The sequence below is a fragment of the Rhinichthys klamathensis genome, unplaced genomic scaffold (genome assembly GCF_029890125.1).
Source record: "Rhinichthys klamathensis goyatoka isolate OS25496 unplaced genomic scaffold, OSU_Roscu_1.1 h1tg001037l_1, whole genome shotgun sequence".
Classification (NCBI taxonomy): Eukaryota; Metazoa; Chordata; class Actinopteri; order Cypriniformes; family Leuciscidae; genus Rhinichthys; species Rhinichthys klamathensis.
The window spans coordinates 62,252-82,803 of NW_026607316.1; the positions used below are offsets into that span (position 1 = coordinate 62,252).

The 20,552-nt window shown below is 39.5% G+C and overlaps 1 protein-coding gene across 1 annotated transcript; it reads left to right on the plus strand.

The window, feature by feature from the left end:
• Window positions 1-497: 497 nt before the first annotated feature.
• On the plus strand, window positions 498-19,498 carry adamts8a (ADAM metallopeptidase with thrombospondin type 1 motif, 8a). The gene is made up of 9 exons (XM_056244640.1): window positions 498-1,496; window positions 2,979-3,218; window positions 4,181-4,313; window positions 5,032-5,199; window positions 14,392-14,690; window positions 16,133-16,319; window positions 16,444-16,616; window positions 17,121-17,296; window positions 18,376-19,498. The coding sequence occupies exons 1-9, from the start codon at window positions 777-779 to the stop codon at window positions 19,109-19,111; spliced, it is 2,832 nt and encodes a 943-aa protein (XP_056100615.1). The 5' UTR covers window positions 498-776; the 3' UTR covers window positions 19,112-19,498.
• Window positions 19,499-20,552: the final 1,054 nt, after the last annotated feature.

Here is a 20,552-nt window from a genome sequence, read left to right on the forward strand (position 1 = left end):
TTTTATGAGTTTAAAGTATGCAGGATTTAACTAGCCTAAATCAATATCACAGATAGAGAGAGAAGCTCGGGGTTGTGCGTTAATTATTTGAAATAACGTAATATATTTCAAACTGATATCCACTCCAAAGCGGATTTGGGAACATTTCAAAATCATTCATTTTGATTAGTTCACCAACCCATGATATTCAGATGTCACCTTGCTCGTGGGTGTAGGCCCTACACCGCTTTTCTTCCAAGATTTTCACTGGTTTAACACGCTCTCTAGCATCTACATGGTTGACACTCAACACATACTTTGAGTGTCCTGCAGCAATCCAGCCGGCTGTTATAATAATAGCTGAAAGTAAGACCCGTTGTAGTGAAAAGGGGGCGTGGCGGTAGCCCCATTGGATCAAACTGGGTTTTTTTTTTTTTTTTTTTTTTTTTTTTTTTTTTTTTTTTTTGGCGCATGAGGGGGAGGAGAGAGAATGAATATCAAAAATAAACCGCGTACGCGGGAGAAGCACAAGACAGTATAAATACCAGCAACGCGAACATTCTTCGCTTACAGTTAGCCGGATGAGTATTATCTTACAAGACTGTTTTTATGAACTCTCGAGACTTAGCCTAATATTAATTCTTATTAAGTCAGTATTTATATTAGGTTTTTAATAGGATTTTCATTATCTTCATCTGCATAATTGTTTTAAAATAGAACTATCTGTGCGTCCAGTGCCGCTTGCCTATTTTACAACATAGGCTACAGTTTTGAATATTTCCGAATTCACTATTAAAATGGTATCCACAATAGTTTGTTATATATTTTTCTTAGTAAATCTTATGTCTAAGTTTGCTCTGTGTGAGCTAAACGAGGAAGAGGAAACTGTGCCAATAAACCTTGCATTCAGAAAAGGTGTTTTTTGTAGGAATGAGGAGAGAGCGCGTTTTAAGATCAGTGCCTTTGGCCAACTTTTTGTGCTTGACCTGACGCCGGACAGCAAGTTCGTGTCTCCAGCATTAAGCGTCCAGCGCATTAAAGCGAAGAATCTCCCCGCGGTTCTGGACGCGTCCAGGAGCAGAGGTTCTCTCAGGGGTGTCACCCAGCACGGAGACAGCGGTGCGGACCTCAGAGATTGTTTCTACACCGGAACGGTCAACTCTGAAAAGGAATCTGTAGTTGCTGTCAGTTTATGTCACGGCATCCAGGGTACTTTCATAACGCAAGGGGACGAGTACTTTATTCAGCCTAAAGCAAGTGTCAAGACCACCGGGGAATCTTTTACGCAGGTGCACGTAGTCAAAAGGCGAGTCTTTTCCAACCACCGAGGAGCGTCAAATATGGTCTTTGACCAAATAAAAGTGGACCGTTTTGTGAAAGAGAGCAACCTGAACTCCAGTGAAGACGAAGACGGCAAAATGAGACGGGCAAAAAGATTTGTGTCTGCTGCGAGATACATCGAGACTCTGGTAGTGGCCGACGCTTCAATGACACGTTTCTATGGAGATGAGATAAAGGTTAGTAAACTCGCAAATTGCTCATTTTTAACATTTTTAATTGACACATTTAGCAGTGGTTAATAGGCTATTAGATCTGCCCCTCGGGTGCATAAATAACGTTTCAGTCATCTAATTCATTCTGAAACACAATGTAGCTAGCTACAGTTCAGCTTTTACTGAAGAAATGTAGCATAGCCTACTCTCTCTCTCTCTCTCTCTCTCTCTTTTTTTTTTTTTTTTTTTTTTTTTGCAAGCTAATATCTTTAAATAATATACCCCAATTATTGTCCTAAGCTATGCGGACAACTGTGACTGCAATATTTATAGTAGGCCTATTTATGGAATATTTGTAGAAATACTTTTAACTGTAACTTATTTGCACCTGCCTTTAATAAGTTTTCCAGGTGACATTTAATATCATTACGAAAATTAACCATGGTATTATTACAGTAAACGTGTGTACTGTAGGCTAACCGTGTTTTTTTTTTTTTTTTTTTTTGCCGGATTGATTACCATTTGTATAGGATAGCCTACCACAGTTTTACTACAAATACCATGGTCAAACGAGCCTATGGTTAGTGTAACAAAACTTAATTTTTGGTTACCATGGTTGAACTACAATAAGGTTTTTTTTTTTTTTTTTTTTTTTTGTAGTAGTAGGCCTAAAACCATTGTTATTTTTCGTAAGGGTAGGCCTACATCTCTGAGCATGTGCAGGTTGCGCGAAAGTGTACACTTCTGATGACATTTTCGGCCAATATACTGCAGTGTTGTAGGGAGCAAGGATCCTGGAGTGAAGAACAGGCTTTTTGAAAGTCGAGGCATGGTTTCTCTCGTGAAAGGTAGCGGATTAGCATGATTTTGCCTGTACCAATGGATGTATTTTGGAAATTGAAAGCGTTAGTGTCTTCTTTCTCTCCGTGGTCGCTCGCAGTGGGGTTTCTCTCATTGAAATATAAAGTAGAGTGGCGTTTCAGAACCCTCTGAGCGAAATATGTCACTCCACTCTTCTCTACCTGCATAGTGCGGGTTTCAGTCTGCATGATGCATAGAGGTGGAGCTAGACTAGGTCAAGCTTAGCCCATGACGTCCAGAGAGGTGGTGCTGGACGTCATTTGGCTCCGCAGTGAGCCAATTTCAGCCAAACCTTCTGATTTGGGCTACCCCTTTATTTTCTCCCCCAAAATGTAGTGTCAAGTTTTGAAGCAAAAACTTAACATATGTATGTACTAAGTCTACTGTGATGTTCGTCTGCATTAATATGTCTAACATGGAAACTTATACCTGTTTTTAAAACTTTTATCAAGTCATAGTCTCCTAAAGTATGAAACTGAAAACAGTCGGTCAGACAATCATCTAGTTTTAATGCCAAGAGATATTTTTGGTACTATATCCAGGGGTGTATTTTTTTAAGTATCTTTGAGATTTGTTTACGCAGTGTATCCACAGACCATTTTTGTTTCATTACTAAATTTATATTCTCTTTCTTTATTTCTACAGCACTACCTCCTGGCGGTGATGTCCATGGCAGCTCAGATCTATGCACATCCAAGTCTGAAAAATGCTGTTAGTCTGGTGGTAGTAAAGATGGTGGTTGTTGAGGATGAGGAGGTGGGACCTGAGCTTTCAAGCAATGGCGGTGTTGCCCTGCGCAACTTCTGCATGTGGCAACAACATTTCAACCCAGGCAGCCAGAGGCATCCTGAACACTATGACACTGCCATCTTGTTCACTAGAGAGGTAAGAAACACAAAGCATTTTTTCCAGAACAAAATTATCCAAATTTGAATCGAACGCCAACAGTAATTGAGATCTTATCATCTTGTGCACCAATGTCAGTAACCTACAATGGTTGCAATAATAAAAAATAAAAAAATGAAACAACTGGAGGTGTAACAGCAGATTTACTTTTAAAATCAGAAATATGTAGGTTAAGTAATTTTTTCATCAGGAAAGATGGCAACTTTCTCCCCAACATTTTCAGTCCACACACATTTTACAGCTTTTGATTAACTTGGCTATAGCACTTTTCCAAAACAAGACATCATTTCATTGAGGCAATGACAGGGTCATGATCACAATGCTCAACAGGGAGCCCCTTGTTCAATCTTGAAGACAGCACACATGAGATTGTAGCACTGCCAAATCCAGAGGGTTAGCACAGCATAACATAGATGTAGGAGAAACAAAAATTTGGCTGGACATCCAGCTGAGAGCAATACAACAGAACTCATGGAGGTCTCAGTCCTTCTGTGGCTAGATGGAGAAACAGGTGGTTTTTATTTAGTGGAGGAGGTCTGTGTGTCTCTGGTCGTCTCACATGGCTTCACTGAGACGTCTTCCACAGTCAAGGTTATCCCTGTCTGACAGGGAAGTGCTGGACAGACCTTTTGGTCTGCCTGTGCTGTGTGGTCCAGCTATCTCACAGTTAATCCCCCCCCCCCCCCCCCCCCTTCCTTTTTTTTTTCTAGTACGCAGTCTGCCATGTATTTGCTTCATTTTACGATGGAAACACTGACAAATATGTTTTGCTGGCAAGAGCCTGCTTGGGGAAAAAAAAGCCTGTCTGGAACTAATCGAGTGATGGCTGGATATCAGTGTCTCAGATGTGTCCCCCTCTCCTCTCGCTTTTTTTTTTTTTTTTGTCTCACATCTCTCTTTCTCATTTGCCAACTTGTCTCTCTCTCTCTTTTTGACCTCAGGATATTTGTGGATATAAGGATTGTGACACTCTGGGTGTAGCTGATGTTGGCACTATGTGTGACCCCAAAAGAAGCTGCTCAGTTATAGAGGACAATGGCCTTCAGGCAGCATTTACTGTGTCACATGAACTCGGTATGTTCACACACACATAAACAGACTCCATGTCTATAGTTGGACATCTCACCCTAACTGACTGTCTGGACAAGAGCATGTGTTCCAGACTTAGTCATTAATTAATGTAAACCAGCTGTTTTCAGCAGCTAAAGTACACTGAGAGGTTTGCGTGAATATTAGGGCTATAGAACGATTTCAAATTTTAATAGAATTTAAAGTGATTAAAGTTAGAATTTGGTTCTAAAATGCTGAATCACATGTCAATATTTTTGGAGACAAAATTAAGATCATTCAAAGACATTGTATTATTGTAGTAGACTAGTCAATTATTGAATATACTTACATATTGTAGTGGCTTTTCTATATCGAGTTGTCAGTCTGTCCAAGGACAAGTTCTTGTATTCCATCTGTGCTATTTTCTTGAATCATATTTTCAGGAGTGAGCTTAAATAACCCATACAGAATATGCACACACAAATAGGTATTCAAAATACAGGTACATTTATGGACTTCAATTATTAAGCACCAAGTTGCAGTAGTTGCTGCAGTATTGTTGTCTCTTTAAATGTTTGGTTGTAAGTTACACCCTCTGGAAAGTCAAAAACTACACAGTGAGCAGCAGTGATAAACATCAATGAAAAATATATAGAACACAGTCATATTGAGGAGCACAGCAATGTGTGAAAGTTGTTACACTGTACATGTACATCTTTGAGTTTTCTTCTCCTTTTTTCAGGCCATGTACTCAGCATGCCACATGATGATTCAAGAAATTGTGATAAATGGTTTGGCCATCTCAATGGACATCATATGATGGCTCCTTTCTTCATTCACCTCAACAAAACTCTTCCCTGGTCTCCATGTAGTGCTCTATACATCACAGAGTTCTTCGACAATGGCCACGGTATGATCCTTCTCTGTTTGTCAGGATACTGTTTTAATCATTTCCCTTCTTTAAAGGGGTCATATAATGGTACATGCACTTTTTCAAGTTGATTGTACTGAAATGTGTGTTGGCAGTGCCTGTACACAACCATCATATAATGATAAAAATCCATCCAGTGTTTTTGTTTTAATCTCCTTATATGTTTTCCCCTGCCTCAAATCGAGCCGTTCGACCGTGTGACGTCACACGGTCGGACGTCCCTCCCACGATTGTTGATTGACAGCAGCGTTTCAACACAGACCCGCCCTGAGCGAGCTGTCATCATAGTCCGTCATTGTTGATACACTGGAGCAGAATGACATCTAAGCGATTGTGGTGTTCTGTTCTTGGGTGTAATAACGAACACAGTCATTTTGATGTTCCTAAATCCGAACCACTGAAGACACAGTGGCTGAGTTTTGTTTTCGAAGGGAATATTCCCACAAGCAACGTCAATACTTTCATGTTTGCGCGATTCGCGAATCTTTTCTCACCAGACATGCTTTATAAACGAGGATCAGTATAAAGCTGGTTTTGCTAAGAAGCTGCTCCTGAAAAAAGAATCGGTACCAACTATTCATGTCCATGCTGCACCTCCAGAGAAGTGATTGTATATTTTATATTAATCTTTGCAAATCGCTTGCACGCTTCACGATGAATGCGGCTAAGGTTTACACTCAGGGTACATTACGGCATGTTTTCTATACGACGTTCTCAATATAATTCATAATCCCACGTTTATAATGAACAACGCGTTATGGTTATTGTGTTATTACAAACTGAGTAGGTATACATCAGTAAACACATAGCGTTCGTACATCTCACTAAGTTACTCTACCCTGCCAGTACACAAAGACATTGTGTTAACCAACCATTCAGAAACGTCCTGTTCGAGCCTTAATTGTCGAACTTCTTTGCGGCCGTCATCTTGTTCCGGGTCCGACTCCGGTTCAAACTGATACGGTTGCACAGATGTGTCCTCAGAGACTCAAGGCAACACTCCACGTGCGTTGTGTCTAAACCATAGACTGTAAAAAATATGGACAAAGCGTCTGTGACGTCACCCATAGACTTTCTGAAGAACGGTTTGAGGCCGTTTATGGGGGGTATGGGCGGCGCCATCTTGGAAAATCTTGGGAAATCCTAACCCCGCCCACCTTCTGGCCAATCCATATATGGGTAAAAGGGCGGGCTTTGTGTGAGACTGAGCCGGCCGGTGGACGCGCCTCTTCAGCCAAGCAGCCTCAGGTATCTGTAACGTTACAAGATCGACTGGCAGACTAGGCTACTTTTTTCAGTCAGTATCATTCTTATGTTGAAACTCCTTTTCCTCGATATACTGAAGCCTATAACGCATTTGCAGCTGCATAGCTCGCTCATAAGCTGTGCTGCGGCAACTGCACATCCAATGGCGTGGGCGCCTCTGACGTGCGACCAACTAGCTCGCAGATCAGTCTTTTCTTATGTTACATTTATTCATTTGGCAGACGCATTTACAGTGTTTCAAACGTCAGTTATAACCATAGGTAAAGTACCTCGGACGCTAACTTATCTGAGGCGATTTAATGCTAACTGTTGCAGTGCCACTGCCCACAAACATTGATGCTAAATAGTGCTAACTACGTGAAATAGTAGTGGAATGTCACTTACCGTAAAAAAAGGAGCGAAGTACTCCTAGTCCTACAGTGTCGGTTAGTGCAGTTTATAGCAGAGCAACCCATGTTATGTACGATATTTCAATACAAATGTTCAGAAAGGATACAGAGGTGGTATGATGTGTTGTGTCAGATCATGGCCGAGACGTCAAATTTCAGGAATACCACTCGACGCAGCCCGTTTTCAGCTGTCAATCAAGCTGTCAATCAAAGTTAACCACACCCTTATTTGTCATACATTTTATATCTAAACTAACGAGTTAGAAAAAAATTCACCCCCCTCACAGTTGTCAGGCACTCGGAACCTTTCGGAAAAATACAGTAAAAGTCCATGGGACCAACCTGTAAAAACATGAATTTATGCTGTGAAAACAGACATTTTAACATGGGGTCTATGGATATTTGCTCCCTTTTGGTACCTCCCTCTAGCGGATTTTCGACGTATTGCAGTTTTTCGCACTTCCGGGTAGGCTTCATTTTTCAGATTAGCATGTTGCCGCTTGGTCTAAACGCGCAGAACAGAGGGGCGGAGTGAGCGAAGCTCATTATCATTTAAAGGCATATGCACTGAAACGGCGTGCTGAAAACAGAGCTGTTTTTGACTAGGTAAAATTAGTGTTTTCTTACAATACTAATGAGAATTTTTAAGTAAAGTATATTACAAACTTTTCATTTAGACCCTAAAGAATCAAATTAACTTGTATGAAAATAGCATTATATGACCCCTTTAAAAGTTTTATGTTAGTGAAAAAGTACTCCCAGAAAAGCAGTACCATTTGTTTTGCTCTTGTCTTTCTGAGTGTATCTTTTATTAACCGCTGGTTTTCTCTCGGTTAACATTAGGTTTTCAGTTTTTGTTTGGTTTTGGCCTTAGAACATCATGGTGCATATATCCCAGAGACCCAGAGGGAAAAAAAGACAATAACATTCAGTGAAGTTTTTGAGACATTTGGCTTAAATTGTAAATCCGTCATTCTAAAGTTAATGGAAACATGTCACAGAGAATCTACTATATAATTTTGATCTTAATGTGCGGTGAAAAATCTCTATAATGTAGATGCCTGTGTTTTATCAATTTACTTTCTTCCAGTGTTTTGCACGTTTCTTGTTTAAATGCCTCTTCTGTCTGAACTTACTCCCTAACCACTAATAATGGGCTGGTTCGACCACACTGAGTAATTTTGCTGAGAGTGTCAAAACTAACAGTCTTTGCAGAGCAAGCTCACTCTCACTCACTTCATCTACCATGCTTTGTATGAATATATACACTACTGTACAAAAGTTTTGGATCTGTAAGACCCCTGATTTTTAATGTTTCTTATGCTCACCAAGGCTGTATTTGTTTTATCAAAAATACAGTAAAACAGTAATATAGTGAAATAGTATTACAATTTTAAATCACTGTTTTCTATTTTAACATATTTTAAAATGTATTTTATTCTTGTGATGGCAAAGTTGAATTTTCAACAGCCATTGATCCAAGATGAAATCATTCTAATATGCTGATTTAAAGGTGGGGTATAGGTCATTTTTTATAAACAGTTTTTGTTATATATATCAATAATAGAAGTGGTCTAAATAAAAAAACGTACATATCTTCTGTGGAAGTCTCAGGACCAAAAAATATTTCCGCGCAGACATCACACTTAATCAGTGGGTTCCGCAAGGCTATGCAGAGTTGGGGACAGTCACTGAGTACCACAAACAAACAGCAGCCACCGTTTACAGTTCCTCCTGAACCAAAACAACGAGTTTATGCTGCGTTCACACCATGTCGTAACCGTGACGTTCTACTGCAGCTGTTCACATCCTCAGACTCGGATTTTTGCGTTTCTATGTCAACACTATCAACAAGTACAAGTAAGAGCTCTGTAAGTTGTTTACGTTCATTATTATTGTAATGTTATGTGCTTTGAGACATGAGGTAATTTAACACCGTCTCGTGCCGCTTTGCAGGCGCTGTGTGTTCATGTGTTTTGACGGAGATGTTGCTTTGGAAAGCTCTCTAAATGGGGAGGGTGGGATCTTGCTTGCCTCTCTGAATTTGCCTACAATACCTTTAATACTCAAGAAACATTCCTCATTATCAACGTTGAAAGCAGCTGTGAGACATAATATTTTGGTGTAAACAATGATATTTTCAGGATTCTTTGATGAATAGAAAGTTCAAAAGAACAGTAGAAAACTTTTGCAACATTATAAATGTATTTACTGTCACTTTTGATCAATTTAATATGCCCTTGCTGAATAAAAGTATCACTTTCAAAAATAATCTGACCCCAAACTTTTGAATGTTAGTTTCTTATCTATGAAGCTGTGAAGTTGTGATGTAACCTCATGAAGTGTAAGATCTTTCAAAAGGGACTTTAGATTTCTGAGACGCCGAGGGGGATCTGTCCAGACTGCCTATAGGGATACCTGGAGTTAACTGTTGTTCAAATTAAATAGAACAATTCACAATAAAGATGAGCTCAGATAAGAAAAGTGACAGCTAAATACGTAGACATATTTTCTCCAGTTTTTGATTTATCTTCGTCGATATCTCAGTCTACACGCTCTCGTTCCCGGTCTTCCATTGACTCATCTTCAGTGACTCACACATTCCAGGTTTAACAACTGTTTTCCCTCACAGAAACATTATGCGTAGCCAAGCACATGCTGTCTTTACTGGTCGTACTGTTGCCACAGGTTGACTATGAACTGATACGACTTCAAGGCTGTTATTTTCTATTGTTGTTAATTTTATGCCTGTATCCGTTTCAACAAAAGCCTTTCATTACTAAGCATTCATAACATTCATTTAGGTGTGCAAAGCTGTATTGAAACTTGTCCAAATTCTTAATGTGTCCTCAATACTTTAAGCCTAATTAGATTTCACAGTATCAGTCTTGGAAAAACACAAAGGGAGTCAAGAAGTCTGCATTATTGTTTCATGGTGTTATACTGTCTCCATATCTTTATCCATATGGATAAAACTATGTTTAGGAAGGACTCAGGGTAGACATTCCTTACAGTACAATTTTACTTTCTTTTGTTACTGATTCGATTTTTTGTTCTAGAGTGAGCTAACTCCACAATAATAGGTTACATAATGGAAATCTCCAGATGGGAGACTATTATGTCTTACGCACATTGGGATTAGAGGAGGTACAATGAGATCTCTCTGCTATGAAAATAGTTCCCTCAAGCTAAGGTGCACACCTGTTTTGGACTAGCTGAATGTAAGAGATTGTTTTATTTGAAGTAAACACTCGTTTGTATAGCAGTTGAATATCTCTACAAACATAAAGCTGAATAAGCCACAAGCAACGACTTCCGATGTAAACAGGGAACTTGAGAACATTCTGACGAAACATAAGACTGCAAATCGACTCATCATTCATGTGGGGAAAAATGATATTCATAAAGAGCAGTCAGAACTCCTTAAGAAGGATTTCAATGAACTTTTTGAAACACTTAAAAGACTGAAAGTACAACCATTCATCAGTGGACCACTACCAGCAAGAGGAACAAACAGGTTTTCACGGCTGCTTGGGCTCAACACATGGCTGCAAAAAACCTGCAATATAAAAGGAGTAAACTTCATTGACAACTTCAATCTTTTCTGGAGTCAGAGGCAACTGTTTCAACAGGATGGGCTCCACCCAAACAAACTTGGTTCAAGAGTGCTAAAGGACAACATCTACTTCTCTCTCAATCATCCTTCTGCAGTGTGTGCCAATCCACTCAACCTGAATGGCACACACACACCTGGACACAGTATGAATGACCACAGGACTTCATTTCAGCACGTGGATGGACATGCGGTTGACATATCACACAAGGACAATGATAACACCACTCAGCCAAAACAGCCTCTGCTCACGGACACAATCTCAGCTGAGCCCTGCCCACAGAGCTCACCACAGACAGACTGTGACATACTGGAACTGCTCCAAGTTTCAGCTCCCAAGGACGACTTGTTAGAAAACCAGGACAGCATTTTACAGCCTCCAATAACACCAGAGAAACAGCCCCCTCCAGCCTCTACCCTCTCACCAGACACGTTATCCCTATCTCCAGCATCTCCACAGCATCTTCTGTGCTTCTCAGAGAAAATGGAAAAACTGGTGTTTGCTGGAACCAAACTATCTGCAAGCCCCCAGACATCAACCAAAAAACGGCAGGCCCCAAAACCACGAAAGCCTGCGGGCCCAGCTCGCTCTCCGCTTGTGAGAGCTCTTCGGCCTCTGCAAAAACGCCAGGGCTCACACCCTCCTCTATCGGCTCGAGGTGAACCAAAAACAACTGATACCAGCTCTCAGTGATATGTGCCGGGTGCCCGCTATGAAAACAGTAACTTTCTCAAATGTTTACATAACAAGCGGGAACCCAGTGTGCCTGTATCTTTCTCTATTGCTGTTCGATTACATGATAGAAAGTCTAAGGCCTTCAAAAGCCGTACAGCAAACCCATCTAATCTGGTGCCTATTACACGCCAAACTAAGACAAAAGTAACAAAAAGTAAGACTGTTAAGTTAGCACTATTAAACATCCGCTCACTTAAAAATAAATCACTTCTAGTCAATGACTTAATAACCACATACAACCTGGATTTTATGCTTCTAAATGAAACTTGGCTAGAAGACAGCTGCAGTTCAACAGTCCTCAATGAAACAGCCCCTCCTAACTTTACTTTTATGAGTGTCTGCAGAGCGGGTAAGAGAGGCGGGGGCTTAGCTGCTCTTTTTAAAGATGTCTATCAATGTAAGCAAACATCATTTGGTAACTACCCCTCTTTTGAATATCTGGGTATTGTATTAAAAGGGGCCCCACGCATTTTACTTATCATTATTTACAGGCCTCCAAAATACTCTCCAGCCTTTGCTGAGGACTTTACAGAACTGTTATCAACAATTTCCTCAGAGTTTGACTGTTTTGCCATTGCTGGAGATTTTAACATTCACATAGATAATGCAGAAAACAATATGGCAAAAGAAATCAAAACTGTTTTAAAAACTTTTGATCTGATTCAGCATGTACATGGACCCACACACAATCGTGGACACACTCTAGATTTACTTATCAGTAAGGGTTTAAACATCTCATCGATTGTTATTAAGGATGTAGCACTGTCTGATCATTTCTGTATTTTCTTTGATATATTGATCTCTCCTGCCATTGAAACTAGATCTGTGTCTGTCAAGAAGAGATGCTTAAATGAGAACACTAGTGTGCTATTTATGAAGGCCATATCTTTAAAACCAAGCATATCTGCTGACTCTGTTGATTTTCTCCTTGATTCTTTTAACTCAAAGGTTAAAGATGTAATAGATTATATTGCTCCTGTGAAAGTCAGGAAGAGTGGTAGACAAAAAGCACCTTGGAGAAACTCAACAGCTGTGCAAAATATGAAAAGAACATGCAGAAAAACAGAGCGCATGTGGCGGAAGACAAAACTTGTAGTCCATTATAACATCTATAAAGACAGCATCCATGCTTTTAATATTGAACTAGGCAAAGCTAGACAGACTTTCTTCTCAAATATTATAAACAGCAACTTAAACAACACACGCACTCTTTTTGCTACTGTAGAGAGACTGACAAACCCCCCAAGCCAGATTCCCAGTGAAATGCTCTCAGACAGCAAGTGCAGTGAGTTTGCTTCTTTCTTCTCTGAGAAAATCAATAATATCAGAAAGGTGATCAGCTCATCCTTGAGTTGCACTGGGGTCAGACAGATCAGACCACAACCTGAGAAAGTAGTTACTATGTCTGTTTTCGAAGAAATTGATGGCAAAATTTTGGAAGAAACCGTACAACACCTTAAAACATCAACCTGCGCCTTTGACGCACTTCCCACATCTTTCTTCAAAAGTGTGTTAAACAGTTTAGAAGCAGATCTCCTAAAAGTGGTTAATGCCTCACTTCTTTCTGGTAGTTTTCCAAACTCCCTGAAAACTGCAGTTGTCAAGCCCCTCCTGAAAAAGAGCAATCTGGATAAGACTATATTAAGCAACTATAGACCGATCTCAAATCTTCCTTTTATAGGCAAGATCATTGAAAAAGTTGTCTTCAATCAGCTGAACAAATTCTTAATCTCGAATGGATACTTTGACAATTTTCAATCTGGTTTCCGATCGCATCACAGCACAGAGACAGCTCTCATAAAGATAATAAACGATATTCGCTTAAATACTGATACAGGGAAATTATCAGTGCTGGTACTACTCGACCTCAGTGCTGCATTTGACACTGTCGATCACGACATACTTCTTGACAGGCTGGAAAACAGGGTGGGGCTTTCTGGGATAGTCCTAAAATGGTTCAGGTCATACTTAGAAGGGAGAGGTTATTATGTGAGTATAGGAGACCATAAGTCTGAGTGGACATCCATGTCATGCGGAGTCCCTCAAGGCTCAATTCTTGCACCACTCCTGTTCAACCTGTATATGCTCCCAATGAGCCAAATAATGAGAAAGAACCGAATCTCTTACCACAGCTATGCAGACGACACACAGCTCTACTTAGCCCTATCGCCTAACGACTACAGCCCCATTGACTCCCTGTGCCAATGCATTGATGAAGTCAACGGTTGGATGTGCCAAAACTTTCTTCAGTTAAACAAAGACAAAACTGAAGTCATTGCGTTTGGAAACAAAGATGAAGTTCTCAAGGTGAATGCATACCTTGACGCTAGGGGTCTAACAACTAAAAATCAAGTCAGGAATCTTGGTGTGTCTCTAGAGTCAGACCTTAGTTTCAGTAGTCATGTCAAAGCAATAACTAAATCAGCATACTATCATCTGAAAAATATTGCAAGAATTAGATGCTTTGTTTCCAATCAAGACTTAGAGAAACTTGTGCATGCTTTTATCACCAGCAGGGTGGATTATTGTAATGGACTCCTCACTGGCCTTCCTAAAAAGACCATAAGACAGTTGCAGCTCATACAGAACGCTGCTGCCAGGATTCTGAGCAGAACCAGAAAATTTGAACACATCACACCAGTCCTCAGGTCTCTACACTGGCTCCCAGTTACATTTAGGATTGATTTTAAAGTATTATTACTGGTATATAAATCATTCAATGGCCTAGGACCTCAATATATTGCAGATATGCTCACTGAATATAAACCAAACAGATCACTCAGATCATTAGGATCACATCAGCTAGAAATACCAAGGGTTCGCTCTAAGCATGGAGAGTCTGCTTTTAGCTATTATGCCAGCCGCAGCTGGAACCAGCTTCCAGAGGAGATCAGATGTGCTCCTACAGTAGTTACATTCAAATCCAGACTCAAAACACATCTGTTTAGTTATGCATTTACTGAATGAGCACTGTGCCACTGTTCGTCCGACTGTTTTTACTGTACTTTATTTTTTATTCTAAACTGTTTTAATTATTCTTATTTGTTTTGATTATTGTAATTTCTTCTATGTAAAGCACTTTGAATTACCATTGTGTATGAAATGTGCTATATAAATAAACTTGCCTTGCCTTGCCTTGCCTAAGACCCTGCATATGTATTCCTCAGGTGACTGTTTGCTGGATCCACCTGAGATGACCATCCCTTTACCCGCTGAGCTCCCCGGCCATACGTTTGGTCTACAACGTCAGTGCCAGCAGACGTTCGGGGACAGATACATCCAGTGTCCTAATGCTCCTAAAGAGCAGGCATGTGCACAGCTGTGGTGTCAAGAGGAAGGAAAGAGACAGTGCACTACCCGGAATGGAAGCCTCCCCTGGGCCGACGGTACTCCCTGTGGGGAGGACAGGCGATGTCGTGAGGGTTTATGTGTGTCGAGTGCACTGGAGGAGGCGGGAGAGGGGAAGGTATGCATGGCCAGGATGTGTATGTGCGTCATCCAGTTTTATCACACTTCACCTGTCAGCACGCATGCACAGGGGACGACTGGAAACACCTCTGTACAGATTTATGGGCACCACTTTTAAAAAGTATCTGACATTTTAGGTGACGCCTTCCTTATGGGCCCTTGTGCATCACCCTACACTCCCTTTTAAAAATTGTACACATTAGCACATACTGTCCCAATTTTCTCTTTTGATTATTCAAAACTTTTACGAATTTTCCTTCCTTTGACATCAAAGATGGCACATTCTTTTTACCTACTGTTTACATGTTTGAAAAAGTCTTAGAGTCAGACTCAGAAATAAAACGTATTCCTCCTCTTGGATCCCAACCAGGCCCTGTCTCTGAGCAGCTTAAAATAATCAATCTACTTTAAATCCAGCTTCTAAATGCCAGAAAGAGAGTTTATATAGAGGGAGCCTTTAAAAAACTCAATTATTTTTGAGCCTTCCATTTTCAGATGCATGTTGAATTAGTAAAGTAATATATATGTATTCAGCAAAGCCTCTTAAAAAGTGTGATTATATTTGGTGTAGTGTAAAAAATAAAATAATAAAAATTTGTGATCCCAGACGGCCTGGGTGTGAGAAGGCATCCTTCAGCCAACTCATAAAAAACCCTGACAGAAATGCAGTGTGGTATGCTCACATTCTGTCAGCACTACGCTTACTGGAAGTGATGTTTAGGACTTTGCAAGGCTACATCAGGGGTCAAGATGAGCACTGTGATTGACTCAGATAATACACTGAGATATAGAGATATTTGAAGTTTATAAATGTTTACATAGAACAAATATAGTGATTTTACATACAGTGTTTAATAAAATGAAATAAAAAAACTAATATAATTATTTAATAATAATTGCTTTCTACTATTTATTTATATAATTTTGTTTCATTGTTTTAAGAAATTAATACTTTTATTTAGCAAGGACACGAAATTAATACTTTTATTCAGCAAGGACACATTAAATTGATCAAAAATGACAGTAAAGGCATTTATAATGTTACTGTTAGATTTCTGTTTCAAATAAATGCTGTTCTTTTGAACATACTATTCATCAAATAATCCTGAAAAAAATGCATCACGGTTTCCACAAAAATATTGAGCGGCACAGCTGTTGTCAACATTGATAATAATAAGGAATGTTTCTTGAGCATAAAATCAGCATATAATATGCATATAATGATTTCTGTAGGATCATGTGACACTGAAATTGGAGTAAAGGCTGCTTAAAATTGAGCTTTGCCATCAAAGGAATAAATTGTATTTTAAAATGTATTAGTAAAATACAAAAATACAGTAAAAACAGTGAATTTGTTTTCGTTTATGTGTTCTTTTGGATTATTTTCTACTAGGTGCATCATATTACAGTGAAATGTATAAGCCTCTATTTGTCTTCCAGGTGCCAGTCAATGGTGGTTGGGGAGAGTGGGGCCCTTGGGGGCCGTGCTCACGGACATGTGGTGGGGGTGTGGATTTTTCTCACCGTGAGTGCACTGCTCCAGTGCCACAGAATGGGGGATCGTACTGTGTGGGACAGAGGGTCAAATACCAGTCCTGCAATACTCAGACTTGCCCAGAAGACCATGGTAACATTTTATAAATAAACCTCTTTGGGTAGCATATGTCACATGAATGAAGTGAAGAGGTCAAAAACCCATGCATTTGTAATGATCGCATTATTCTTAGTGGACTTTTATTTTTTATTCACAGGCAAAAGCTTCAGAGAGGAGCAGTGTGAGAAGCATAACAGTGATCGTTACTTGGACATTCAAGGGAACATAAAGCAGTGGATCCCCAAATATTCTGGTGTCTCTCCACGTGACCGCTGCAAACTCATCTGCCGAGCCAAATGGGGCAATGAATTCAAAGTTTTTGAAGCCAAGGTGCAGATCCGTTGAAAACGCTTTCTTTTTAATCTAATCTGATCAGCAATAATGACAATATGTGAAAGAAATTTTAGTCTCTTCTGTGTAACTGCCTGCTCTAAAGCTTTACTAAGATGTCAGATGATCTCTTTCTTAGACTTCCCTCTTGCCACAGGCCCTTTGATATCTTTACACTCCCACTAAACTCTCATGCATGAAATATTTTCCTTGTTGTAAAATGTGAAACCTGAGCACCCGAATCCTACAGTCCAGCTACTTCCTTAAGCTCTTGAGTGCACCTCTGTAACTGATATTTCAGATACAGCTAAAATGTAGTTGGTTTTGCGTCATCAGCCCAGAGTTTTGGCCATTCCGCTTTACATGGAATAGCCATTATGAGAACAGAAGACACTGCACTTAGCACTTAGGCTGCCACTGCAATATAAATGCACATTGTTTCTTTAAGCATTTGTTTAGTGTTTCTGTCTATTCTAATGCTGATCTTTTGTATGTTCTGGGCAGGTTGTGGATGGCACCTCCTGCGGGCCAGACACCACATCTATCTGTGTTCAGGGCCAGTGCATAAAAGCCGGTTGTGACCAGGTCATAGGCTCAAATGAAAAGCTGGATAAGTGTGGTATCTGCGGAGGCGACAGTACGACCTGTAGGAAAATAAGTGGGTCACTAAACAAAGCTACGTAAGTAAAAAAAAAAACTATATTTAAGCATTATTAGAATGTTAGAAAACTGTCAAATATATTCTGGGAAAGGACAGAGTGAGCTGTTGATATAACTGAGCATATTTTGTTTTTGATAAGGAGACACTGAAATTAATATTCTATCCAAAAATAATTTCATGTTACTGTGAAAATTGAGCAATACTAAAATTCTACACTATTTTGTCTAAATAAAATAAATAAATAAAACACTAAAATCAGTGAATTTAGGTTTCACAACATTATAATATATAGAATGAAAAATAGACATTACTTTTGAGATTTGCTAAAGATTTTTAATTTAACAGTGTTATTAAACGATTCTTTTTTTTAAATATCTAAGGTAGTCAAAGTAGGGGAAATGAGCATGTACAATTAAGTACCCAATATGAGTCACTATATACTGATAAATTCAAAAGTCTTAAGCTCCAAAAGTGTTTTTTTATAGCAGTGCAATAGAATAACCATTTTGTGTTGCCCAAAGAGCCTTTCAGTCAACAGTTCTTAAAAGAACCTTTTTTTGTCTTAGTGTAACGTTGTGTAGTACTCCAAAATGCAGGCCGCAGAGATAACAAAACAGTCTTTAATGAACATGGAGAATAACACTCGGGAGAATATAGGAAACTACACACGTAAATTAAGCACGAGGACTGACAAGTGAACTGAACATAACAGGGAGTATAAATACCAGGCAAACATAATGACAGACAGGTGAAAATCATATGCAACCATAAGAACAAATTAAGATATAATCAGTAACCAAGAAATCCAAAACTAAACAGAGCAGGGAAACAGGAACTGAAGGAAACAAAACAGAATATCAAAATAACCGTGAGACCTTGATTAAAGAACATTTTAATAATCTAAAGAACCTTTTTTCCACTATCAAGAACCTTTTGTGCAGTGGGAAGCTTTCGTGGATGTTAAAAGTTTTCAATTGATGCCAATAAAGAACCTTTATTTTTTAGAGTGTACTGTCAGCCAGTAACCAATATGGTACGGATATATCATGCATATCATCCTAGTTTATGATATACTGTTTGCTTATAATATCTCCACAGTATTGGCTACATTGATATTGTTACCATCCCGGCTGGGGCTACTAATATTGACATAAAGCAACGCAGCCATAGAGGAATCGCACACGATGGTAACTACTTGGCGGTAAAGGCAGAAGGCGGAACCTACATCCTGAATGGGAATTTCTCAGTGTCTATGGCAGAGCAGGATATCCCAGTGCCTGGTGCCATGCTTCGCTACAGTGGCTCTTCCACCACCTTGGAGCGACTGCTCAGCTTTCACACACTTCGGGAGCCCATCACTGTCCAGCTGCTGTCCACTGCTGGGGACACCTCACCACCTAGGATAAAGTTTACTTTCTTTTTGCCGAGGGATGTGCCTTTTAGCAAACCTGGCACAGAGAGCAGGATTTCGGCACATGTTATCTTGCCTTTTGGTGGAGCTGACTGGGCCTTAGGTGAATGGTCTGAGTGCTCCAAGAGCTGTGGTGCTGGATGGTCCAGGAGAAGCGTGGAGTGTAGAGATGGGCAGGGATCCCTGACTTACTTCTGCGATGCCGACCTGCGACCGGCAGACATCCGGCCCTGTGGGGATCTGCCCTGTCCCATTTGGCAAATGGGGCCGTGGTCAGCATGCTCACGGACTTGCGGACCCGGAGAGCGCCACCGTACCGTAGTCTGCATGGACTACATGGGCAAGGTTCTAGGGCATGAGAAGTGCAACCCAGATAAGAGGCCAGAGGTAGTTGTAGGAGAATGTTTTTACCAGGACTGCTAAAGCTGACATAGTGTACAGTGTTAGAGAATGAGGAGGTGGTGGGATCCTTTGTGTCTGTAGTGACTGAGAAAGCCCTACCAAGCTTCACAAGCAATCAAAGGAGCTCTTAGATATAACAAGGATATTTGCTATGAATTATTACCTATATCATGGTTTAATCTAATTCTCTGTGTCTTATTTTGTTTAATTTTAACCAAAAAGGTAACCTCCCACGGAGATCTACCTCAGTCAATACAAGCTTCATAATGTTCACAATTGTTTAGAGAGGAGTCCTTTGGAAAACAGCAAAACCTTTGAACAAACCTGCTGAAATGTTATTCAAACATCTGTCAGATACCTCCATAATGCAGTATAGTTTACTCCACATATGAAACAAGTCCAAATTTAATGATACATGGTCACATAAATTATTCAAGTCAGAGCGTCCACTTTCTTTAAAAAAAACGTCAGAATGGACTGCATTTTATGTCTTCAAACAAGCATTGAGTCTGTTTCGTAATTATATCTACTACTTTTAATACTGTATTACCCATGAAGGCTTTCAGATTTTTCATATTACAACACTGGAAGAAACAGTATTTGGAAGTACAGTCTTTTACTGGCCACACAATAGCTGTATTTGAACAACATACACAGAGATAAGAGCTGTTGGAATAGATACAAATATGCTAATTTTACTTTTAAAATGTTACCTGGTTACAACTGTTAATTTGGATGAATGATTTTAGTTTGTAATGTAGAATCAAAGTGGAACTGTCTTCTCTCACACACTGTTGTCATTCAGCCATTAGGCAACAAGCTACCCCGGTCTGACAGCAACAGTGTAAAGACTGCGAAGCGTGCCTTAATATAAAAAAAGAAAATATAGCAACCACTGGTGCACATTACTTAAAAGGGGATCATATAATATAACCGATACTGCCATATGTGAGTTTCAGGAGAAAATAATTTATTGCTAAATGTTCATTTAGAAGTGGATAATTACTGTATATTATTAGACACACATGTGCCCTCAAGATAATTGCAATTATTACTAAAACTAAAAAAAAAAAAAACATTTCCTGTGAAAGACACTTTGAGATTGCATGCATTTTTGCAATGTATTAGGTGTATTTGTCTTTACTTCTCCAAGCTTTAGTTGACACTGTATAAATACATTTAACATACATCACCCTCACACCCATCATAAGAATGAAGAGAAAAATAATCTGAATGTTATGTATATATATATTAAAGTAATGAGACAACGATAGGTCAAGTGTTTGTTTAAACGCAGTAGTACTACTGAGTAGACAAGCCTGATTTTTCTTAAAGTTTCCCTTTTACCAGAAGAACACTGATATTTTTCAATAAGTGAAGAGTTGTTTCACATGTGGTTAAAAGAGATTAAATTTGATATGTTGTTGCAAAATTACCTTGCCTATAATTTAACTGAATAGGA

What these genes read in the sequence shown, in the direction of transcription:
- adamts8a (XM_056244640.1), top strand. Translation starts at nt 777, where the DNA reads ATGGTATCCACAATAGTTTGTTATATATTTTTCTTAGTAAATCTTATG. An exon ending in GACTTGCCCAGAAGACCATG is followed by an intron (nt 16,320 to 16,443) that starts GTAACATTTTAT and finishes TTTTATTCACAG; the next exon opens with GCAAAAGCTTCAGAGAGGAG. An exon ending in TCAAAGTTTTTGAAGCCAAG is followed by an intron (nt 16,617 to 17,120) that starts GTGCAGATCCGT and finishes TGTTCTGGGCAG; the next exon opens with GTTGTGGATGGCACCTCCTG.